Genomic DNA, 26,438 nt, shown 5'->3' on the forward strand with positions numbered 1-26,438 from the left:
AACGTTACTAACTTCCAAACTCCCTGTATAGAGACTTGGGACGAGAATAAAGAGAGAGAGAGACACTCTCTCTCTCTCTCTCTCTCTCTCTCTCTCTCTCTCTCTCTCTCTCTCTCTCTCTCTCTCTCTCTCTCTCTCAATAAAAGGTTATTTGACTAAAGGAAAATACTAAAAGGACTAAGAAATTGAAAATTAAAATGTTCCTTTTAATTAGTATTTAAAAAACTTCAGTTTATAAGAAGAATGAACAAAACGTCAAAATCAAATTAACTCTTTCTGCAAAGTGAAACCGTGATTCTCTCTTTCTCTAACGTAATGATAGCTAAACGTTAGTTCATCTTTGAAAACAGCACGAAGACTATTCAAAGAATAAATTTTAAAAGACAAAAAAAAAATCACTTAAAATATTTTCTAAAAATATTCATCTCATTAATCTAAACAAATATCAAATATAAAAGTTGAATGGGCTCAACTTAACTTCGTTTTCCAAGTCAGTACTGCCTACAAAGAATAGGCATAGGTCGCTTATAAAAAATATAAAATTTATCTCGGTGTTTAGTATAAATGGAAAGAGAATCGAAGAGGCCTAATAAAGGCGGGCGAGATATAAAAAAAATAGAGGTAAATCTATAAATATCAACAATAATAACTACAGAAGAGACTGCTCAGCCCCAAGAGCATAGTCACAGGAAGTTCCATGGACCGGCCTTGCAACCGCTCAGCCCCTTGAGCACGGTTACAAGAGCGGTAGCTCAGCACCAAAAGCAACCGCCTAAGGACCAGGAAAAAATAAGGTATGATTGATTGATTGATTTAAAGTTTTTAGGCATAAAAAAGAAGTTCCCCCTCTGCAGGGGGAAGATCTCACACCTGGGAAGGGAACCTCCCTCGAAAGGGAAGTTACCTACCCCTGGAGGCGAACCTCCTTATCGTTCTAAGATTAACTGAAGAGCTGACAGTTGTCACGGGAGAACTTCTAAGAGAAGGGATAACGCCCATGACGATGTCCTAGAGAGACGGCAGCGACAGCGGACTCCCCAGGCATAAACAGGACATCTCTGCTTTGTTGGCACACTTCAGTCAAACGAAGAAAAACTGCATAGTTAACTGGGAAAATAAAGTTAAATAATTATTTAACAGAAATTCCCCCGGGAGGAACTCCGAAGAGTAACCCCGAGGGAATAGCAAAACATAAGAATTAAAAATTAAGTATGCGCCCTCCTCCCCCACTGACATTCACGGGAGAAGGGTGAGGGCGGAGAACTTTAACAAAAAACAGAATTATAACAATTATAATTATGTAACTGATTTTTGAATGTTCACAAATAGTAAGAACCACTGAACCCCGAAGGGAAGTGTTCCCCAGAAGCTGAAAAGTTAAAAATACAATTAGATTTCATTAAAAATAATTGAGGCAAATAGAACGGAAAAGCAACTCGGCCCGCATCGTGAAATAAGTTTCCTTAATAGTACGTAGTAGTAGTAAAGGGTGAACGATCTCGAGTAGAGAGAGAGAACGTAGTCAAACTAAACTCCCACATTCCCTTCACTGAGAATCCAAGTTCCCCGTAGGAAAGGAGGAACAGCGAAGATAAAAGATGAATGAAGAAAGTCCAGCGATGACGATTCCCCACGGCAGACGAATTAACGGAAAGCCGAAGGAAACGACCGAAGGACCAAGAGGGAGAGGCCGCGCCCCATGACGAGAAACCGTGGTGGCCTAGCACTACCGTTGTCGTCGTCATACACTACCACACAGCACAAACACTGAAAAGAAAACTTACTAAATTTCTATACACAAAAATATATACATAAACATAAAGAATGTTTATATATATATTACAAGTATAAGAAAAAGTAAGTAAAAAGACAAAAAGCATTAATGGCTGTCAAAAAGCGAGGGTGAAAGCGGACACGTCCGCTCACCACCCGAGCCAAAAGTAAAGTGAGCTCATCACACAGGTGTGTGAGGGTGGGGGGGGGAGCAAGCTACCCCTCCCTACCCCGTGTAGTAAACCCTCGTTAAAATTCTAATGGCTTGTCATTTCAGCTACGCGAAAGTAATAACCCTTATTAAATAGCGTGGTTTCTATTTCAGTTACGGAACAAATAGTGCATTTGCAAGGATCTATTCAATTATGCAAATTTCAGTGTCCTAACTAATTCTGCACCATTCTATAATTGAACCCAACAATACTAGTTTGCCTGTATTGCTTTTCCCTTAGCAGTTAGATATACTACAATGTAGGACTATTAGGCACAAGCATCCAAGGTTGGGTTAGTTAAGATATGGAGAGTGATATATAACCAGCATTAATGGCAAGGTAAAAGCTCACAATATTTTCTGTTGGAGCCCTCATTCTTATATATTGCATTTACAAATAGGGTTGTACCTTAGCTAATAATAATGATGATGATGATGATGATGATGATGATGATAACAACAACAAGGAAAAATTCAGGAGACCACAGAACTACAACAAGACTCTTTGACCCTGAAAAACCTTGGAGCCTTTGTATATCAGCGGCCAGTTCCTCGTACGTTGATTAAAAATGGACATCAACTAACCTAAACTTTCTCCCCTAACCTAACCTACAAGACGTGTCCTTACCTAGTACATACCTAACGGGGAGTTGTGCCCCCTTGGGACCCCACTTACACTGCCGTATTGTAAGTTAGTCATAATAATACATACATGCTGCCACTATCATACATACACCCCAAAACCTTATCAGATTTATTAGTCATCACCTAAGACAGGTCTCTACCGACATACCATATATAGCTAGATCAGCTTGATCTATACAAACTCGTACAGGATTGTATTAAAAAAATTCTGTAAAACACTGACACCAGGGTGGTCATTATCATAAAAATTAATATAATCACTCGAAAAAAAAGATTGCTTGCTATTTCTATTTGCAGAATCTTGATCTTCCTAATAGTTTATTTCACAGACCTTTTCCGGAAAATTTATTTTCATAGAGGTAATTAATTTTCATTCAATGTTAGCCTAGGGTAATTGGGGCGGGGGTGTTGATTGAGAACCCCAACTGATGTATTACAAAAAAAAAAAAAATTCAGCGGTTTCTGGTCCCCTACAGGGGACAAAAGCCTTAGTAAGGTAGAATGTAGTTTGTTGCGACAGGCGATATCTTTCTTATTACTAGCCAAATCGATATTCCTTATGGGGAAGATGTTCTTTACCATGGTCCGATATACCATAATATGAAGTAATTTTATCATTTTAAAGATATAATTTAGAGTGCTGCCCATAGCTTTTTTTGTGTAGGAGAGGGACTTATGAAGGGGGTCCGGGGGCTTGCCCTAAGCTAGGGGTTGTGACCTGGGAACAACTAGGTTAGGTTAGGTGTGTTTGTGGTGTTTGCATGATAGCGACAGTCTTAGGGGGGTCGCAAGGGGCGTTAGACCTCCAGTTAGGTCATTAGGAAGCATTTACAAATTTAGTGAATTCATTATTTCATTCTGTTAAACTTCCTGTGAAAAATTCGAGTGATTATTTTAAGTCTATTTTCTGGCAATCGCGACCCTGTCCTAGTATGTAGTTTGATGGGACAAGCATTTAGAAAACTAGTGAATACTATTTCATTCTGTGATCATTCCCTTGGAGAAAAAAAAAAAAAAAAAAAAAAAAAAAAAAAAAAAAGAAGAGCCGATTTTGGACATTTTTTTACTGGCGGTTCCAGGCCTGTCCCAACAAACTACAAAGGCTCCTATGATGGGGGGGTGATGGTTCTGCTGCTGGGGGTGGTTGTTGGTCTATTTCGGACATTTTTTACTCTATTTTCTGGCGGTTCCAGACCTGTCCCAACAAAATACAAAGGCTCCTTAGACACTTTAATTTGAACTCTTAAATACTCACAAAAAGAAACTTGATTCCAGGAGTCCAGGACTTGGTTGAAGTTCCAGGTTCCTCGTTGCTCTCTCCACAACACTGCTTGTGGGCACACTACTAGATGAAGGGTAGTAGGTGCAAAAGCACTGCAATCTGCAGAAAATTCATTATCATTAGTTACCTCCTATACAGACAGCACAGCTTGCATAATTTTTCTTCTAACTTCTATGACCTTTCTAATATACCCAGCAACCTCTTTAGTTGAGGTTTTTAAGTTCCCTATTTCTATGTTATTTCTATATTTCCCTAACTCATTACAGTTAAAAATATGCTCAGTAGTATCCTCTGCCTCCCTACACAACACACAAAGCCCATCATTATCATTCCTATTTCTATAATTTTCTTTTAATTCTAGCATATTTAACCCTGTTTTCAAAACTGTTACGGCCTCATTAGTGTTAAGTTCTCCTAAGAACTCTTCTACCATTAATAATCACAAACCTCAGTTTGGACATCTCTGCTTTCTTTTCTTCTATTTTTCTTTTAATTTCATTTGCCACGTTTTACTTTTTTTTTAGTTCTTTTTTATCTTTGTGGGATTTTGAATAGTTCCAGACTATTTTGTATCCAACTTTTTTTCTTTCTTTCTTGTTTAAGATAAACCAACTCATTTCTAGTGGGATAGCTCAGTGATCAGAGATTCAGAATACACAATTTCTTTTGATATCCTGTAGGGAGTTATCACTTTCTCTTTCTCAATTAGTATGCTACTGTAGTAACTGTACTAATGCCTTCTTCGTCTTCTTCATTAACTAGAGCATAATCTATCACTGATTTCTTCTCTTTTTTCAATTCTCGTCCAAGTTCCTCTGCATTTCCAGTTGCTATTTGCAAATATCATGTTGGACTACTTTGCCAAATCTCTTAACATTTTGCCTGATTTTGAAAGCTCATTACTATTGTTTTTTATCATACCTCCTTCTTTACAGTTGAAGTCTCCCATTAAGACTACTTTTTCTTCTCTGCTATTTGCTATCATTAATTCCTCTTTTATAGACTTGTACATATTTTCTAAATAGCTTGATTTTGTTTTATTTTCTTGGGGAGCATAAATTACTCCCAATCTAACTTCAGTTTTCACATTATCAATTTTTACCCACACTCGTGACCCTGGTTTTCACTTTTTATTTTCACCGTTACATTTTCCAATTAGTTTTTTACTGAAATCATCACTCCACCATTTGATTTTCTGTTATTATTAAAGACCCTATAACCAGCAATCTTCAAATTTTCTTCCCATTTCAGATGGGTTTCTGCGATGCAAATAACAGTTTTACTTTTTCTATTATTTCCTCTAGCGAGTCCACTTATGACTTTATACCCCTATATTCGTATATCTTAAAAGCTTCACAAAATTTTGACGCCTTCTTTCCTCTCCTCTTTTTATTCTTTCCTCTTTCATTTATACTGGGAATGGCCTAATCTTAATTGACCACCCTATGGTATCATATAGCCCATTCCTGGGGCTGTGTTGCCATTTTCCACTACTCTTTCTGTCCACGTCAAGTTGTGTTGACTTGGGTTATAAGATTTTTTGTTCCTTAATTACTTGAATCAATCTCCCCATTTCCTCCATTTTTAAACTTGAAAAATTCATCCGATCTTCAATACTTTTTGTACTTGAACCATTGTAAACTTGATTCTTTACCTTTTCCTCCTTAATATGTTTATACTTCTCTTTCCTCTAACTCCTGATCTGGTTTCTTTATTTTTCATGTTGTAGTGCCTCAATGAGCAGGTTTGGCCTCTTTTACAAGCACCGTTCACATAATCTACATATTTTCTGTCAATCTTTTACATAGTTTCTTTTATTGTCCATTTTGTTGTTTTTCCAGTGTCCTTATTTACAATCCTTTCCTAACCTACACTTGCCTTCTTTGTAATACTTGCACTGAATTTGTTTCCTCTGTCATGCCGTTTCACACATGACTTTTCACTAACTCTTACCTTCGTCAATTGTCCCTACCTAAGTTCGGAGGCACCATTCAATTTTGGACAATCGACTTACCCCTGGCTAGCCTATCTATAACAAACCAAGCCTTGACATAGGCTAATAACGGGTACATCACAGGTATAGGCTAATACTCTAAGCCTAGGCTTAAGGTAACTTGACTCTTGCTATGGAGAACGACGGATCTTCATTTGCAGTGGAGGTTGAGGGAAAGGCTGGTTCCTGGGGGTCTTTTTATTCTACAAAAGCTTAGTACATGCTCGGTACTCCAAACTGGTACCCTTTTACAAGGGAGAAGGTAAGAATTTCACATAATAATACGGGGGAGCAACATTTCCCCTCTACACTGGTCGTTGTAAGAGTGCGTTCTGAGCTTACCTAGCGCAGCTACGCTCGAGGCTCACACAACGACGCCTCTGTTTACCTTGGCACTCAATCACAAACTCTCGACCATAGACACAACTACTCCTTTGTTACGCCTCTCTACCTCGGCGTATGCACACTCGATCCTACACCAACTCAACTACGTGTGGCTAACATAACATTTTGATGAGATGAAAACCAATTCGTTTATTAAGTCTAAAAACCGTAAATGGAAGTACCATTCAGTTAAATGAAGCATTTCTGTCATTACATCACTTTACCCCTACGGAAATTGGTTTTCATTTATCAAGAACTATCAACTAACTGCAAAACCTAGGGTATAAAACAGATCTAACAACAACAAGTTTTATGCACCATGTATAGTAGCCATCTCTCAGCCGGATATAGGCCGCAACATTTAATCTTCAAGGTCTGCTGTCAGACATACAGAGCAAGTTGTGGGACGCCACCCTTAAGGCGCGTTTCTGCCTAACCATCCTAATAACCTTACCAAGTTAAAACACCTATGTAAGAGTGATCTTAAATTCAATTAAGACCCAGTCACTCCTCATTAAGGGTATAATCACTTAGGATTATTTTCCTTACAAACAACCTTTTCATGTCATTCAGTCTCATGCACTCAATAACCCTAAGCAGGAGAAAAGTACCTTTGAAGATAATATACCTCTTAAAGCATCCTAATGACTAACTTACACATCAGTTACAAAACTTGAACAACTCCACCAGAGTTTGTAAAGCTTTTGGATGGGGTTGCTCTTGATACACAACCTCAACCGAGTACAGGTTCATGGTACCGAAGTGTTATTATCAGATCCATAATCTACGAACATAACCCATAAAGACACTTGGAAATTAACATAATTGTTATATGCATGAACAATGCTAAGGCACAGAATAAAATACATTTCCATATAAAAGTACAAAAATACAAAATACCGTATAAAAAAATATGATCTCAAATTTCCTCAATTAATCTAGAGGGAGGAACAATATTGTAAGCACCTCTGGTTTGTACTCTTTCGTTCACATCCGGATTGATAATATCCATTTCCTGCATTTTTACTAACCACTGTTCTTGTCCTACAAAAGGTTTTACTTTGTCAGCAGCACGTTCAATAATGGTGTGGTCAAACAAGTTTTTTAACTCATATTTAGCACCATCCCTAAACACTTTGGTTACTACATAAGGACCAGACCATCTTGGGTTTAGTTTCTTACTTGTGCTGGGAATCACACTTTCATTTTTAACCCATACGAGACAGTTTTCATCCACTTTCTCATTCTTCCTCTTTTGATTGGCTATTGCTCGATACTTGCTGGCCATCTCTCTATGAGTTTTCTGAATTATTTCATGTGCTTTTGCCATAGCAGTCTCTTCTACACCATCATTTATTGTGGGTAACACACTAGTTACTTGCCTAGGTGCCCTGCGAGAGAAAAATACATAATGAGGTTGTTCACCAAGAGTGGTATGTACCGCAGAATTGAGCACACGCTGGGTTTCACCTAAGTACTTTGGCCATTGATAAGGATGTCCTTTGCACATCACATTTAGTACGGTTTTCATGGTTCTATGCATCCTTTCACTAACACTGTTTCCTTGTGGATGATATGGGGTAATATAACCTGTATTGATCTTATGTTCGCGACATAATTCTCTAAATTGATTTGAAGTGAATTCAGCACCATTATCCAGAATGACAGTCATAGGTACACCAAAGTCATTCAGATACATAAGGAAGTTTTTGCTTACCTCCTCTGTAGACTTACTTCGCAAGGGATAGAACTTAACATACCGGCTATAATGATCAATAACAGTCAATACATATCTATAACCATTTGCACCAGATAACATATCTGTTAAATCAAGACTGATTCTCTCTAAAGGTTTAGTTACTGGAGGCAATTCCTGAAACTGTTGTTGTAAAGAACTACTAGCTTTATGTTTTTGACACATGATACATTCACTTACATATTTGGTAACATCAGATCGCAATGAAGGCCAATAAAATAAGTTTTCAATAGCATCAATTGTTTTGCGTATTCCTAAGTGACCTGACAACGATTCATGACCGAACTTCAAAGCTGCCTTGGTTAAATCCCTAGGAACTATTAATCTCAGTTGAATGGAGTTATCAACTTTATCTGCACTGAGATATAATAAGCCTTCGTACAGCAGGAACTGTGTAATCAAAGCTCTATGGAACCTCTTACGTGGTAATTTGCCACCCTCTAGAAAGGTTATTAACTCAGCCCACCTTGGTTCCTCTAACTGCCTTTCTTTAAACTCATCCTTGCTCAGACCGAGATAATCGTCCCTACTCTGATGAAAAACTGCTCTAACTGGTCTACTTAGTTGATCTGCCACCTGATTATTTTTACCTGGCCGATATTCTACCTTGAACCGGTAATCCTGCATTTCAATTACCCACCGGCTCATTCTAGGTGATTTAGTCTTTCTCTTGAACACTGATACTAGAGGCTGATGATCTGTGTGAATGGTAAATGGAACACCCCAAAGAAAATGATGAAACCTACGACATGCTAAGATAATAGCAAGTGCTTCTCTGTCAGTGGTACTGTAGCGCTGCTCAACTGGCTTCAGTTTCTTAGAGAAATATCCAACAGGTTTCAACTGATCCTCTTGTCTCTGCATCAAAACCGCACCTACATGATCTAAACTAGCATCAGTAAATAATTCAAAGGGTTTAGTCATTTGAGCCTTTACTAACACTGGAGCAGTGACTAATGCTTGTTTCATTTGTTCAAAGCTGGACTGACAATTCTTTGTCCACAAGAAGGGTTCTTTCTCTCTTAAGAGATTAGTCATGGGAACAGCTATTTTAGCATAATCCTTAATGTGTTTCCTGTAAAACCCACACATTCCCAGAAATCTCCTAGTTTGCTTAACATTGGTAGGTGGTTTCATGCCTTTGATTGCACTGATATTGTCTGGACATGGTCTACAACCGTCCTTGGAGATTATATGACCTAAAAACTTTATTTCCCTTTGGCCTATCTGACATTTCTTTAGGTTTAGCTTCACTCCTTTGTCACTGAAAAGTTTGAATAGTTGCTCTAACCTTTTTAACAAGATAGGAAAACTGGGAGCCCAAACAACTATATCATCTAAGTAATTCTTAACCCACCCTTTCTTAATAAGAGGAGCCAAGATATTAGACATGATACGTGAAAATATAGCTGGACTGCAACTTAATCCAAAAGGAAGGCGTTTAAATCTATACAGTGAAACTCCATCACTAAAAGTTGTTAAATCCCTGCTCTCTTTATCTAATTCCACTTGATAATATGCATCTTTCATATCTAGAGAAGCATAATAATGGTTTCCTGCAGCTGTATCTACCATTTCCTCTAATCTAGGTAAAGGGTGAATATCAACCTGGAGGTGTGTGTTGACTTTACGGTAACGAGGCACATCCTTTGAGTGTGATCGGGTTTCCTTACAAGAACAATTGGGCTTAACCATGCTGCATTAGATGGTTCTATTATCCCTCTTTCTTCCATATCCTCTAACATGGTGGAAATAAGGGTTTTGGCCTTTTCTGGGTATCGATACATGGGAGATCTAACTGGATGTGGATCACTTACTGCAATATGAGCTTGAACATCTTTAAACTTTCCCAATTCTTTTTCTTCAAGAATGAATATGGAGTGATTTGCAACTAAAATGTCACTTAATTCTGCCTGTTGATCAGCATTAAGATGGGAATTATCTTGTTGAGAATACAAATATTTAATCTTTTCTTCTCTAGTATTGCCTGATTGGATGCTAACGTCAACACCTGGAGGAACTAAATCATTCTGAATTCTAGTTTTCCGGCACTTTGGATCTGGCTGGTCAATATCATCTTCACTGATTATCCTATAACAACCTAATAACGTTCCAACCTTCATCGTCATCCTAGCTTTCGTATTATTTACCAATGGTAATAACACTTCCTGAGCATCATTAACCTTAAGGCACAACACAGATTGGGTTTGACACACTTTAACTTCAGGTACAAATTCTAACAATGTGTTAGGAGGTTCATCTACAGCTAATGGGTAAATACCAGCAGTAAACTGGGGTAGAATAAGTTTCTTTCTAAGTCTAACCTGAGCTTCCTGAGGTTTATTAGGTTGAAGTACCGTAATCTGCCTGACCCTTTTGTTAGATGGTCTGGGTCTCAAATACCTTACCGGATAAATAAATCTATCCCAAACAATTATTTTCTTTGCATCATCCCATGTCATCGGTGCGGACCTAATCAAATCTGCTCCTAACAATAGGTCTGTGTCCAAATAACCATCTGGCACTACAGAAAATAAATGGGTAATCACCCTGGAACCAATATGAACGTCCAAATACACCGTACCAAGAACAGGGAGAACATGCTGAGTTACTCCAGTAAGTTGTGGGATATTCCTCATTTGATTACAATGTAAACCTAAACTTTCTATAAGCCTCTTCTGTGCTACACATACTTCACTACCAGTATCAATTAAGGCATGGCACATTACATGATTTATCATCAAATTGATAGAAGGAGACCTGTGACTGGCCGTTAGTCACTCATTTCGGACAGGACCTGGGCACTGTGCTGAACCTCTTTTACAACCAGGTCTGTGGCAATCAAAACAAACACCTCTCGGAGGATTATGTGGACATTCAGAAAGCTTGTGATCCCTAACCTTACAGTAAGCACAATACTGATTGTTTCCCTTTTTCTTACCTAATCTTTTTAATTGGTTGGACAACTCACTAATCTGCTTCTCTAGATCCTCCAATTTTGATGTGGTTTGTGCACTACTATTTACTGCAGGTTTTGGAAGGGAATTAGAATTATGAACAGGTAAAACTCTACGTTGGGTAACGGTTCCACTTATTATCGCTAAATGATACTCATACTCAAATAGTTCAATGAATCTTTCCAAAGGTATCCCATCATCAAGGAAGTCAACGAGTCGTTCTTGGGATCTACCGTCAAGTCCACTATACAACTTCCTTTTCACAAGATTGTCAGCTTTTGGCAAGGTATCCTTAGGGAATTTCAATGCAAAGGCAGATAATTTACATTTCATTCTGTTAACAAATGTTCTGGGGGCTTCATCTACACTGTACCGTTCCATCTCTATTTCTTGCCAAGACTGGGTAATATTAACTGAACAGGCAAATTGGTGATTCAGAAAGTCCTTAATTTGACTCCAAGATATGGTATTTCCCCTTTTGGCCATTTCAGCCGTTATTAGCGTTGCAATTTCTTGATCTACTCTGGTAAGTGCTACTTGGATCCTATCCATATCTGCAGAAACACAGAACTCTACTTGACAGAAAAACCTAGCCAGTCTATTATCAGTTCCAATACCTTGCAAATCTGACAATTTCAACATCAAAATATCCTTGGGTTTTAAGCAAAATCCCTTAGACTGATTACCAATAGGGTCATGCACATTACCTACCCGAATAACTGGGTTATTAATGGTGTTACTACCCTGAACTGGATCATTAGGCCCTACAGGCTGTGTACTAATTGGCAAATTATGTGTCAATACTGATGTTGGCGTTATGTCCGCTCTGTCTACTGTAACAAATGGGTTAATGTCAGATGTGTCAGCTCTGTTAGAATTGAATGGGGTGGAAGTGACAGGTAAAGCATTTGACAAACTAGATATTTCTCTTTTCATGTCAATAAGTTGTTCACACACTTGTTGCATTTGACTACTTTGGTTATCCATGGCAGACAAAAGATTATCATATAAATCTTCTGTTTCAACCTCACCTTCCATTTTCCGAGCCATGTTATACAGAAACACCAGAAAAATAGTCAGCACACGATGCAATAAAAATAAATACACTAGTAGTACAGTACCTTAGGCTAGGATGATATAGACCTAATCACCCTAGGTTAGGCTATCATATAAATATATAAAAATAAATAGTCCTAATGGTTTCGTGGCTACTTTAGGACGTAGGGATGGATATATTAATCTATATAAGATAAATACATCCTACACCGCTGTCACCATATGTCATGCCGTTTCACACATGACTTTTCACTAACTCTTACTTTCGTCAATTGTCCCTACCTAAGTTCGGAGGCACCATTCAATTTTGGACAATCGACTTACCCCTGGCTAGCCTATCTATAACAAACCAAGCCTTGACATAGGCTAATAACGGGTACATCACAGGTATAGGCTAATACTCTAAGCCTAGGCTTAAGGTAACTTGACTCTTGCTATGGAGAACGACGGATCTTCATTTGCAGTGGAGGTTGAGGGAAAGGCTGGTTCCCGGGGGTCTTTTTATTCTACAAAAGCTTAGTACATGCTCGGTACTCCAAACTGGTACCCTTTTACAAGGGAGAAGGTAAGAATTTCACATAATAATACGGGGGAGCAACATTTCCCCTCTACACTGGTCGTTGTAAGAGTGCGTTCTGAGCTTACCTAGCGCAGCTACGCTCGAGGCTCACACAACGACGCCTCTGTTTACCTTGGCACTCAATCACAAACTCTCGACCATAGACACAACTACTCCTTTGTTACGCCTCTCTACCTCGGCGTATGCACACTCGATCCTACACCAACTCAACTACGTGTGGCTAACATAACATTTTGATGAGATGAAAACCAATTCGTTTATTAAGTCTAAAAACCGTAAATGGAAGTACCATTCAGTTAAATGAAGCATTTCTGTCATTACACCTCAACCCAGTTCTCTGAGGATTACATTCACCTCCTTGGCCGTGTGTGTGCAGGAAGTCCCATGATCGACCTTTATTTACAGAGTCATTTCTAAAGAAAAAGTATATTTTGGGGGTCTTTTCTTTCACTACTTCTGAGGGAATCTCATTCTGTTCTCTCTTTTTTTCATCTTTTTCACCACTGCTTTGTTCATTATTTCACTCATAAAACATTCCTTGCCATGGGGCTCGAGGAGTGATGAACTTCCAAGTGAGGTTGTGGGCCCATTTGAACCCATCGATAATGGTGTTGCATGAGCTCTGTCAGGAGTTTCTGACCAGCTTGAAAAGTTGAGGCATTGTCCACCACAAGGTACTGGGTATCCCAAATCGGGCAGCGAACCTTTGTATCGCTTGGACTAGTTCCACAACTGTCAGGGAGGTAATGGTTTCTGGAGCTACTGCTCGCGTAGTAGTGCAGGTGAACAGCAGTACAAAGACCATGTCCACGTGTGAGCGGTTAAGTTGAAGCCGCCAGTGTAGTCCAGTCCAGTTACTCTGAAAAGGACCTCTGCATTGAGGCGGTTGGGGTGAACTGGAGCTAACGGTGGTGTAGGGTACAATCGGCCTTGTACTCTTTTGCAATGTATGCACAGTTTGAGAATCTTCACTTATTGTCGCATTCAGGGAACCTAAAATTCCTTGCGCAAGTGAACAAGAAGACTGGAGGTGTTACAGTGCAGCAGCGCTTCATGCCAGTGCTCAACAATGAGTCTCCAGAGATCACAGTCGGACTAGGAGAACAAGGTCCATGTAGCCGGACTGGGGGTGCGACCTCTTAGAATACCATTATCATCAATATAGGGAGTCCTTTGTCCAATAAAGTCACATTCATCGGACGTCAACAAGGTGGGTTTACCTTGCAATTGTCATAATATGTGGGGGTAACTGCTTCCCTGTGAGACATGAATGATGGCAGTAAGTGGTCTTCAAGGGAACTTGTGGACTAAATGGGGCAATTTGTGCTCAGCCCACCCACTCGTCAGTTGCAGCAGGGCTGCATAGCTCCTAACCGCCTCATCAAGAGATAGGAAACGAGCAAAACTTTGTCTGCAGCAGAAAAAGTCTGATGGGACAGGCTTTTATCTCCCATTTAGTCGGGAACCTACTTTGGTCCAGTTAAGCCGAGATGTCGATCAGCCAGGCTGGTTCACAAAGCCACAAGTTGGACGGCGGGATTGTAGGACGTGGGGACATGCTTGAGAAACGGCCGACAGTTCAACCTTAGGCGGTTGATCTCCTTGACCCTATTGAGGACATACGGGGATGGGCTCTGCCAGATGTGTACCCACTGTAGGGCCATGGAGGCATCAGACCACACTGTTGAGAGACTTATGTTTCAGGACGTAATTCAATCAATCGAAATCTAAACAGGAGTGCAGTTGGCATGGGAATGCAAGTTTGTGACAAAAAGGGTCCTATGAATGAAATGGGGATCAGCTAATACTCAAAAAGGCACATTATTAATTGGAGCTGGCATTTACCTCCAGCTGTGACCATGTAGGAAGCCACTCGAAAGGCTTGCTTGGAGGCATCTGCAAACACATGTAATAAAGCTTAGTGACCCTGACGTGCATTTCGAGGCACCTCAAATGTTCTCGAGACCCTTGTATCTTTTGAGAATGGCACTGAGCTCGCAGATTAATTCTGTGCTAAGGCAGGAATCCTAACTCTGATCCATCACAGAGTTTCTGAATGAAGAGCTTGCCGAGATCAGGCTAATAGGGTCGTAGATGGATGAGAAAAGAGAGAACCTTCCTTTTGGTGTTAACGTGCGAGTAGTCCTCCGACATCAGTTCTAAGGGGTATTTAACAACTAATGTGTCATCAGCGGTGTTCCAGTCCAGACCGAGGTAATCTTGGGGGCCCGTTTTGGAGAAGCCTCCCGAGACAGGGGCATTAATGGTCCATTTGGCAAGGGCATGTTGGCATCCAGCATGATTTTTTCCATGGACGGTCTTTCACTAAGGATGTCTGTGGGAGAGTCGTAGAAACGTTGGAAGTTGTCAACGTAGAAGCTTTTTTAAAAATGCAAGGCAAAACTACTCGTTTGAGCATCCAGTTGGTGTTGGACTGTCTGGTTGAGCAAATTCGGGCTTGAGGTGGCACCAAACAGGACCACCTTGAATTGGTAAGCAACAACTTCCGTCATACGGGAGTCCTTAAAGAAAAGAAAAGAAACAGACAGTATTCACGGTCTTCCCGAGCGATTTCTATCCGCAGGAAAGCCTTAGAGATGTCTGCCGTTATATCAAATGGCCTGTACATCGGTGTGGAGGTGGAATTTTTGCGGACAGGATGATGTGGCATGTAGTGCATTTGTCTGTCACTAGGTTCCAGCTCAACAAGCTCTATGAAGCCCTCCTTCACGTACTCATCAAGGATGGCCTGGAATTTGGTGAATAACTGAGGGTTCTTAGATTTTTTTTAAGGGACATCAGCTGAGCAAAAGCCCTACCAAAATTAATCTACCGTCAGCTATCACTTTTGAAGGGCAGTTGCACCGTGTATCTCCGGTTCGCATACCATGTAGTATGCTTGAAGAGATTATTGGCCTGTGCCTCAAGATGGCTGAAGGGTTCATTGCTTATGCCTACAGTATCGAGTTTCCGAAGATTCTCGGCATGGGGCTCCACTCCCACTGGGTCTGTTACGCTGATGCGGTTTAGTAAGAGTGACAGGCTATCAACCTCCAGGGGCTCCGTCCCTTCCCGTGAACAATCTGTCAGCTCTCCCCAAACCACGTATTCACTTGGTGTAATGAACAAGTTGAAGCCCTTGATTTTGTGAGTGCGCTTGAGGAGTCGGGAAAGATAATCGGCTCCCGAGGATGATCTCTATGCCAGTCGCATTGTTATCTGGCTGCCTGTCTGCGAGACGTAGGCCACTAGCCTTTAAAGTGCGAACTGCATGGGTATATCCAGGCGTCCTTACGTTCTTGCCCATGTTCGGGTTGACAATGTCAACGACCTTATACTTACGGCGACCAATTTTCATATCAAACTGTACCAAGTCTGAACATTGAGGTGGTTCGTCCAAGTTGAACGAGTTAAGTCTCAACACTATTTCTCTGACAGGAGCAAGGTTGAATGACTTTACTACATTGGGATGCACAAATGTGCGTTGGGCACCGCAATTCAGGAAAACTCGAGTGGAGTGTTCACATAAATACACTGCTGTATGATCGCCATTAAGCATTGTCTCGCTTCCAATAAGTTCTAGCAAGATGACTCTTTTTCGCTACGCACGTTAGCCCTATTGGCTAGTATTGCGATGTTAATTATCAATTATACCAACTTAAAGGGGGGCAAATACACACGTCAACATAAGCCAACCATACTCACTAAGGTGGGAAGGAATCGTAAATCTAGACACGCTTCATATCTCGTGATACATTGGTACAAATATAGTATTGTATTGTGGACTGGCACTCTTGACTGGCACTGTTGTGCTTCATTGTTGGGATAGAACTAATGAGATTTGACTCAGCCAAATGGACCCCTATGTATCTTGACAGATGGGTTTTATTATAGTTTCATTAACTAGATTTACAGTGAAGGTGGGTAGACCGGCAGGGTTTATTCCATTCCCCTGGTTGGTTGGTTCAGTCCCACTCCAGGCTATATGGTTAAGTTGAACAGAAGGTGGGTCTGCTCTTGGACCACCAGGTTGGTGACCCATAGTCAAGATGTTAGGGCAGAGAGGCACTTTGCGACCACATTTGCAGTTTTGGCATGAAACATAGGCGGTGCAATCACGGGCAACATGAAGCGTTGAAAGAGATTTAGTGCAACGGCCTACTTGGTTCAGCCGCATCAATCAACTATTTGAATCTGGGAATCGGGGGCATTTTGATAATGAATGACAGTCGTGGTCACAGAAAAGACAATTGAGCGAAATAACGTTATCTGCTAGTGGGGGAGCTCTGGCAGGTTCCTGTGCATGCTTCTGAGTGGGTTTTGCTGGATTGTGGGTTGGTATGGATGGTGTCTTAGGCTTAATAGCACCGCTGGTTGTTCTATGGAAGAGCTTAGCCATTTTCATAGTTGAACTGCTGTTTACTTCAGTGTTAGAAGGTTCAACATGAAGCTGGTAATTGCTTGGCTCTGTCAACAGTTTAGCTAGCTCCTTTGTGCGTGCATGTTCGTACAATCCGTCCTTTAACTCTTGCAAGGACATGGATGTGCTATTGTATCAATGATTAAGTCTCCAGGAGAGCGGGCTTTAGGTTACTCAAGATAGCATGCTCCAATAGATCTTTGGACAAGGGACCTTTAGTCACTTGGACAAATTCTTCCTCAGTATTGTTCCAGTCCATCAGAAACTGTCTGAGGTCAAGGCCATCATCCGCCCGAGGACTCGTATTAAAGAGCTTCTTACACAGAAAATGACTGTCATGATCAGGGGACTCGTACTCCTGGACAAGGTTAGAGATGGTCCTCTCGTACAGTCCCTCTGTCCAAATCCTGTTGCCAGCAAGACGCCAGGCTGGGCCTTTAGGGAGGCGTAAGCAGATCTTGTACTTGTCGGCTGAGGAATATTTGGGAGACTCATGGATGGTTTGACGGAATAGGCTCCACCAACTCGTCCATCGTTCCCTTCAGCCTTCAAAGATGGGGGGGATCAGGCTCAGAGGCAACGGACACGTAAAAAATATGCGAGTTTGCGCCATGTGCTTAATTCTGAGCTGGGTCCTCAGTGGACTTATGGAACACAATGCTACTGAAGGCCATTTCAATTCATTTGGCACAGTCAGCCAACATGGGGTAATTTGCCACAATGACCGGATATTTATAATGAGACCGCCAAAACTGTTTGTATTCATAAGTCTGTCCCTGATCCCTCTGATGTAAACGCTAAAGTGATCCAAACTGGGGGACGTCATGCGTGAACGATAGACTGAACCTAGGCTATGAAGGGCCAGATCTGCGTCCTCACTTAGAAATTTGAAATTGACTTACTGTTGCTCGAGGCATGTGTTAAGTTCCTCCAAGCTGAGAACTTCAGCCTGAGGTTGTGGAAAGTTACAGAGATTTAGAGTTTGGAAAGACATTTTGGACGAAACCCATAGATGCGCGTACTTTGCAAAATCAAAGTTAAATAAATTACGTCTGAGGAATGGAAACACACCCTACTCAAAATGTTTAAGAAATCTGCGCTGCTATGTGTTTACAAGAAATGACCAATTGGATAGGTTACATCCACAATGAGAAAATGTGGTCAGTGACAAACGGCAATTTACAACTATACAGTTTAGAATAACAGAAAAATGACAACGTAAATAAAAGTTTAGATAAAGTCGCAAAAATTGCTTAACGTGACTAGTAGCACAGGGAAATTACAAAGATAATGACCTTACAAAAAATAAGACTGCAAATTGAAATAACAGAGGCTAACATACGTGCAGTCCACTATCACGCAATTACGTGTGCAAGGGGTAGGCACCAATCAATTCAAAACAGTCACACATGCTTGGAGGCAACGACTGTGAACAACACTCGCACAGAGGATAAACTTGAAATTACCTCACACAGAGGATAATTAAATCTCCCTCACAAAAAGGACATTACAGAAAGCTTACCTCACACAGAGGTTAAACGCAAGACTTCCTCACGAAAAGAACAAAAGCAAAAAATTACGCTCAGGCTGAGGGAAAAATAAGCGTCGCACTTGTTAAGTCATAATCACGACAAGTAAAATAATATATGCCACAAATGGGCGAAACGAACTTCAACAAAATTTTAAGCATCTACAGTACTTGAAATTGTAGACTTGGCAATATCGCGCTAAAAGGTTTGTGACCAAAGACACGGGGTTAAGCTTACAAGAGTTGTTAGTAAAAAAATTACAGCACTTGCACAAAGGATGGTAAACCAAGGTACAAAATGTATGGAAAAAGTAAAACGGCAGAATAAGTCGAACACAGCAAAATGACGAGTGCTCATGCGGAGCAGTAAACAATGAAATCTGAACAACCTAAGTAATATATCTTAGTTCCGGCAGCTCGGAACTTTCTGGTTAAATGCCAAAATTAGGTGAACAGATCATATGAACCAAACGTGCATGAAAGTTCACAAGTTAACAGTCAAACATGCGGCATGCAACATAAATCGGTGACCTGAACATAAATAAAGTTCTGCTGTCTCAGAACTCTTAAATAAAATCTGGTTACCAACTCGTCTGAGCATTACACTTTCTACAATGTGGCTGGTGCTTGTGAGTAGGCGTTACATAGCGAGGTACTTAATGCTTAATCAAGCTAGTTTACGTTACAAATTTAACGATCCAAAAGTCAAAGGCGAGAAATCCAGTTCAAAGGACCACTCGTGGTTGCAAAAAATTTTCTTCACTACTATTCTTCACAGTTTATTTTATGTAGGCATTGTTATTGTTCGTGAAGTCACGACAGGGAAAATGTGAGTGATGACTCTTCCTTAAAAGAGTGTCTCGAGATAAATATTTTTGTATTCATTATTTTAACTTAAGTATTTAGATACTTTAAATTTCTCTCTACTACGCCTCAAGTCTGCTGGTCTATAAGGTATGTTTGTCCACACACAAGCTCGAATTGCTTATTACCTTTTAGTTTCATTTTTTATTTTGTATGCCAGATGTTTTGGGCTAGGATTTTCTATTGTCCCCCGGAGTTGCAAGATTTCTCCATGTATACTAAATACAGTAAGCATATTGCTCAAAACTCACATACCACAAGTGTTTCAAGCCTGTCCTAAATTAGAGATGGCACCTCAAAACCACTGGCCTGCAAATTGAGATGCGCTTTTGTTGAGTGAAGGAAGCCAGACGCTGACGACCTAAACTCAACCGCACAAAATTCCAGGCAATGGTGCTCCACGTTACTGCCAGGGTCAACTACTTTCCGAGTCAACTTCTGGCTCCCACTCTCCTCCACTAGCCTGTGTTAGAGTTATCTAACTCAAATCAATATTAGGCAAGTCTTTATTTTACATCTTACCTGCACTATTTCCAGGAACAATCTCTTGGTTTTTCGAATTTTAAATTCACTATTAAAGGCAAAAGAACACTCGTTCAAGGTCCGGCCGGTACTGAAATTCTGCAGAGACTGAATTACCAGTTGGATTAAAACATATCAACAACTCAGTTTTCTTTACCTTGTCCGAAACTCTCGAACAACCGTTGAAACACAAAGACGGGAAAACAAAACTGTTTCCTTATAAGGAATACATTCAACATAATTCAATTAGAATACAAAAAGGGGAAATTTAAAAATTTACATTTAATATTAACAAATGGAAATCATTCAGTTTACTTTCCGTCCATAAACGGACACCAAAAACGAAAACAAAAAGTAAGGAACTAACTAGTCAATTTAACTATTCTCCCACGAATGCAATTACCATTCTCCAATCAACTATTTCTACATCTTCCCCAATCAACAAAAAGAAGAGTGGTTACACAAAGAACCACTTTGACAGATTAACTCGACAACAAAAGACAACTTTTATAAAACAAAAACAACCCATTTTTAACAATCTACCCTCCCGAGCTAGGTTTCTTAAGGGATTTTGACGAAGGAAAAATCTATTTCTGGGGAGAGACCTGTGGCGCCCGGCGAAAAGTCCTTCTTGTATACCTTTTCTGATAAAAACCTTCCAATTATACCAGAGAAAGATAAAAGCATGGAATGCTGAGGTTACAACCCTCGCGCGAGCACCTTTTGGGTGTCGTGTATAAAGCAAAGGCGCGTGAAATCCACTATTCACAGGTTGTCTTCCATTTAGTTAATTCCTTCGCCAAAGGGATGGGCCGATACAGAGGCCCTAGACACATCCCCATCGCCGCACCACCCACGCCACGACGCGAGCGCCATCTGAACAACATCCTTCTGTATTGACCATGATGGCTTGGAAAGGAAAGGGTGGGATCGTGTAAAATAAGGGGAAGGGTTTCGCCGGGCGCCACAGGTCTCTCCCCAGAAATAGATTTTTCCTTCGTCAAAATCCCTTTTCTGGGTCGAACCTGTGGCGCCGGGCGAAAATGTACCAGAGAATGCCTTCCAAGCCCAACAATAACTACTAATTTAATAAGGGGAGAGAAACAACACCATGTAAAGAAAATCATATATAATTCAGGTAAGTAGGCATAAAATATAAACTAGCCACAGGGCATAGTGAGAGTAAGGATAAACAAACATAATAACAAGGAAACCTCTGAGTATCAGAGGAAAACATGCAACAAAACTGACATGGCTAAGAATATCCCAACTTAATAACAAGGGAAAACAATAATAGTTACAATCATATTAACCTAATATGTAATACACTAGGGCTAACGAACCACCAAGGAAGCGGCGTCGTGGTGCGAGTGGCGGGTAGGAGGGAGAAGAGAAGAGATGGATGAAAGGAAGAACAAAAGATCAATGGGGAGAGATAAGGCTCCCAGCTGCAACCGTTGGATATTTAAGAGCCTGTAAGTTCTTTAGATAGTGGCGTTTGAAGACCATAGGAGATTTCCAACCCGTGTACTTCTTAAGGTTATCAAAGTCCATATTCTGGAAATAGTTGATGGAGGTAGCTATCGATCGGATATCATGAGCATGGGGAAATGATCCCGGATTGGCTTGTTTAATGAAGTATAGGATCTGTTGCCTAATGCCACGTATGGAAATGGTACCTCCTTGTTCTCTGATAAACAAGGGGCCAGACGATTGGGTAGCAGTCCTGGCTAAAAAGGCCCTGAGAGTGGTGACCGGACATAGAGAAGTATCTTGGAGAAGAGGAATAATCTTCCAAGGGGACCACCTATTTTGGGGGTCCTCGTTCTTAGCTAGGAACGCCCTGTCTGGTGAAAGAAGTACCTCACCTGAAGGGAGGAAATCCATGTTCTCTGAGTTTCGTGAGAGAGCTGCTAGTTCTGAGATTCTGGAACCCGAGGCCAAAGCTGTTAGAAATAAAGACTTCCTAAGAAGAGTGATATAAGAGCAGGATTCGTTGTCCGTGTCGGAGGCCAGTTTGAGGACATCATTTAGAGACCAAGAGACCTTTTGAGGACGGACCGAAGGTCGAAGCCTAGCACATGCTTTTGGAATAGATGAGAAATAAGACTCCGCCAGGTTAATGTTAAACCCAACCAGGAAGACTTTCCTCAGAGCTGACTTAATGGTGGTTATAGTGCTAGCTGCTAGGCCTTTGTCAAAAATGGACCTAAAGAAGGAGATGGCTAAATTAGGAGTCATAACCGAATGGTCTGAAGTCCTTAAGAAATCCGCTAGTTTCTTAACCGCCGAATCATATTGGCGAATCGTTGAGTCCCTTTTGTCTGATTCTATAAAGAGGACATTATCTGGGTCGATGTTTGCGTCCCTACGTGCCGCAAACTTCATGAAATCCACAAAGTTAGGGTTTTGGCTATCCTTGAGGAATCTGACACAGTCCGTGTTTGGACCACCTGGGTCAGTTTGGGGAATGGGATCCGGAAGGGACGGAGTTTCAACTCGAGGAGGAGAGGAAACCAACTGCTCTTTGGCCAGTGAGGTGCCGCTAAAGCTACTACCCCGTTGAAGGAGCGGAGTTTGTGCAAGACTTTCAGTAGAAGATTCACTGGAGGGAATAAGAAGATCTTCTGCCAATGGTTCCAATCCAGGGTTAATGCGTCCATGGCATAAGCCTGAGGGTCCAGGTTCGGTGTCACATAACACGGGAGTTTGTGATTGAGTCGGGTCGCGAATAGATCTACCTGGAGACCTGGAACCAGCCTGAGTATCCACCGGAAGGAGTGCATGTCCAGGGACCACTCCGATTCCAGTGGGCTCGTCCTGGATAATGCGTCTGCTATCACATTCTGGACTCCTGCTAGGTGAGTTGCTGACAGGAACCAGTCTTTGTCGGCTGCCAAGGTGAAGATAGTGACTAGGATCTGATTCAGGTTGGGTGATTTGGACCCCCCCCTGTTGAGGCAGTGGACTACGGCCGTGCTGTCTGAGACTACTCTGATGTGGGTCGACCTCGGAGGGGAGATTCTCTTCAGGGTCAAGAACACCGCCATGGCTTCGAGAACATTGATATGGAACTGTCTCATGGCGGGTGACCAAGAGCCCTGACACATCTGATGTTGGGAGTAACCCCCCCAACCACTGAGAGACGCGTCGGTATGAATTGTCACTTGTGGAGAGGGGAACTGTAGAGGAACCGACTTGGAGAGGTTCCTCCGATCGGACCATGGTTGTAGTCTCATTTTCAAGACAGAGGGGATCTTCGAGGTCTTGTCTCTTAAAGGTATTGTCGCCCTCTTTCTCCAAACTCGATTGATGTCTTTGAGTTTGGCTTTTAATAGGAGATCGGTCAGTGAGGCAAACTGGAGTAGGCCGAGGACTCGTTCTAAAGCTCTTCTGGATACCTGTTTGTGTTTGAGAAAGTTCCTGACCTTGGAAGCTATCTCCCTCACCTTCTTGGGAGGAAGGGAGAGCTTGTGCTTTGAGAGGTCCCAACGGATGCCTAACCATTCGAAGAGGCTTGATGGTTGTAGGCGGGACTTCCGGAGGTTGACTTGGAAGCCCAGTTTGGCGAGAAAATGGAGTACCTTCGACGTAGCTCTTTTGCATTCCTGGTGCGACTGGGCCCAAATGAGCCAATCGTCCAGATAGGCGACGATTTGTATCCCTTGGTGTCTAAGTTGCTCGAGCACCGTCTCCCCCAGTTTCGTGAATACCCTGGGGGCAATGCTGAGACCGAAGGGCATGACTTTGAATGCGAAGGCTCTCTTGCCGAGACGGAAGCCTAGATAAGGAGAGAAGTTTCGAGCTACTGGGACATGATAATAGGCGTCGGTAAGATCGATAGAGGTGGTGACGGCCCCACGGGGAAGTAAGGTCCGTACCTGAGAGATAGTCAGCATACGGAACTTGTCGCAAAGGATGTAAGAGTCGAGCTTCGACAAGTCCAGAACTACCCTCAACGCCGACGAGTCTTTCTTCGGGACTGTAAACAGGCGGCCTTGGAACTTCAGGGATCGAACCCGCTTGATTGCTCTCTTCTTGAGTAACTCTGCAGTGTACTCTTCCAGGATGGGAGTGGGTCTCTGGAAGAAGGTCACCGGTGGAGGAGGGGATCCCTGTGACCATTTCCAACCCAAGCCCCTTGATATTATGCTGTGAGCCCATGGACTGAAGGTCCAATGATCCCGGAAGTGATAAAGTCTCCCTCCTACCGGCATCACATCATTGGGAGGGAGTGAACTTAGAGCCCCTCCCTCCACGGGAACCCCTTGCTCTGGGCCCGCCGCGTTGGCGGAACTGTCCTCTACCTCTGGAACTCCCTCTTTGGTATCCACGAAAGGAACCGGAGGGTTCGTAGGCAGGGTTGTATGCAGGTGAGGGCATCCAAGAGGGGTTGGGCTGTGTACCAGGGGGAGCAGCGAGGTAGACTACCTGCTGAGGAGGCGCCTGTTGTCGAGAAGTCGAGGCCGCGGAAGGCTGTGGGGACGAGGTACCCCGGGCCGCTTTGTAAGGACTAAACCTCAGCTTCTTCTTGAAGAATGTGTGTCTCTGGGGTTCGAACCTCTTTTTGGCTGAGAGACCCCACCTTACCTGCAAATTCTGGTTTGCCCTCGCTGCGTCCTGAAGAACCTTATCCACCTCGGTCTGAGGGAAGAGGGTCTTACCCCAGCAGGAGGAAGCTATCAGTCTGTTCGGCTCATGCCTGATGGTGGCCTCCGACAGAACGAACTTCCTGCAACTAACCCGTGCTGACCAGAAGTCATGGAGATCTATTTGGTAGGATAGCAGCTGGTTCTTTGTGGCGATTCTGAACAGCGTTTCCTCTGGGTAAAGAGATGCAAGGGACTCCATGGAGGTGATGGATTGGAGGGACCTAGCAAGTCTAGTACGGGTCTCGAACTCAGTTTTGAGAAGACTCTCTATTAATCTGGGAAGCTTCTCAGAGAAAAGAGTAGAGGCACAGTCCGGGTCTAGTTTCCCCACCGTGAAGGTAGAGGCCGCAGCATCCCAGGCTGCCGAGGAACCCGGAATAAGCAAAGAGGTGGGGTCCGTCTCCTTGAGAGCCGGCATGGAAGAGCCTTCTTTGATGGCCTGTATAGTCAGCTCTGTGACTTTGTCTATGAGCGGCAAAGAGATGGAGGCCGCTGTCGTAAAAATAGTGTAGGAACCCTTGTGAGGGGTGAGCTTGGAGTTAATACACCCCCACTCTGATAGTGTTCTGGCCCAGATAGCCTGGGCCTGCTCTTTTGGAAATATGACCGTTTCCTTCGGTACCTTGTCCATACGGACCAATGCATGTTCCTTTAACCGTACAAAACCATTGAACGGGAATGCTAGGCCCGGGGGATAGAACTCCAGGTCCTCTAGAGGGCGGGTGCCCATGCCCTCCAGAGTTAGGGAGCCATCTACGAATGGAGCATGCAAAGCAAACCGCCAAGGATTGTTTTTATCGAAGGGCGGCAGCTTCGATGCGTCTGGGGCAGAAGGGGGAGGGAACTGAGTTCCGGCGCGGATCAGAGTAGCCATCATATCCTTAATCTCTGTTATTGCACCAGAGTGATGTTGAACTTGATCCCTGACCAATCCTTTGATCAGTTGGATGGGGAGGAGATCAGCCCAGGGTACCTGAAAGTCACCCGTTGGTTTTTTCTTGGATTTGGTAGACTTAGACTTCTTAGGAGTAGTGGTTTTACGAGGAGCAATATGAATATCAGGAGCTGTCGAGGGTCCGGGGACCGGTGACGTTGATACTGGCAAAGCTGAAGTCTTATAAGTTCGAAGTGGCTTCACCTTGGGTCGTACGGAGGCAGAGGGATCCCGAGGAGAAGCCTTAGAGTTATCAAAACCTAGAAAGGAAGAGGTAGAAGAGGGAGTAGGAGAGAAAAGGGTTTCCACCAACTCGGCACCACTTACCTGCTCGTCCCTGGGTTCTACGTCTATATCCAGACCAGCCATGTCCATCGGTACGAGGGTTTCGTCCTCCACGGAAATGGTAGCCCTGACTTCTTCAATTAAAGGGGCAGCAAGGTCAGGAGAGACTGCAGCAGTAGTCGAGCCTGGGAAGAGACGGGAGGCCATATCCCCATCGAGGAGATAGGGAGCGCCAGACGGGGCATTCCTGCCAAAGCCCGACACCCACGGCCGAAGAGTAGCCCTTGCTGACCGAAGAGAGACATCATCGGCCTGTAAGATTTGCAGTGATTAGTGATGGAGGAGGGGGTTTGCCCTCCTAAATATACTGTGTATATCATATTCATGTCTATATTAGTGTCTGCCAACGAGAAATAAGGAACAAAGGGAAAACCCACTTACATCATCATTCAGCAGAACTGACGACAACTCGTAACAGAACGAGCACAAATCCGGGAACCACACTGGGTATTGGGCCTGTCCCGGTTCCTGGATAAAGGGAATGGAGCAGTGAGCATGAGACCGGCAGAGGTCATGCCCAACGGGGTCGCTGAACG

At 42.5% G+C, this 26,438-nt stretch overlaps 3 protein-coding genes across 4 annotated transcripts in view; all 3 read right to left on the reverse strand.

Moving 5' to 3' along the window:
• The window catches only part of LOC137647000 (dual specificity protein phosphatase 23-like), a 203,748-nt gene that overhangs the window by 116,903 nt on the left and 60,407 nt on the right, over positions 1-26,438 (reverse strand). Inside the window, exon 1 of one of the 2 annotated variants that reach the window (XM_068380106.1) lies at positions 3,885-4,010. The exons of the other annotated variant lie outside the window; for it this stretch is intronic. The gene's annotated coding sequence lies outside the window, so the exon portion shown is untranslated. Of the gene's footprint in view, positions 1-3,884; positions 4,011-26,438 lie in introns of those variants that run through there. 2 annotated transcript variants of the gene reach the window in all.
• Positions 9,625-10,770, reverse strand: LOC137646483 (uncharacterized). Its single transcript, XM_068379589.1, has one exon. The coding sequence runs from the start codon at positions 10,768-10,770 to the stop codon at positions 9,625-9,627; it is 1,146 nt and encodes a 381-aa protein (XP_068235690.1).
• Positions 10,822-12,289, reverse strand: LOC137646484 (uncharacterized). Its single transcript, XM_068379590.1, has one exon. It carries the CDS (start codon positions 12,049-12,051, stop codon positions 10,822-10,824), a length of 1,230 nt encoding a protein of 409 aa, XP_068235691.1. The 5' UTR covers positions 12,052-12,289.

This window comes from Palaemon carinicauda, chromosome 9 (genome assembly GCF_036898095.1).
Source record: "Palaemon carinicauda isolate YSFRI2023 chromosome 9, ASM3689809v2, whole genome shotgun sequence".
NCBI lineage: Eukaryota > Metazoa > Arthropoda > Malacostraca > Decapoda > Palaemonidae > Palaemon > Palaemon carinicauda.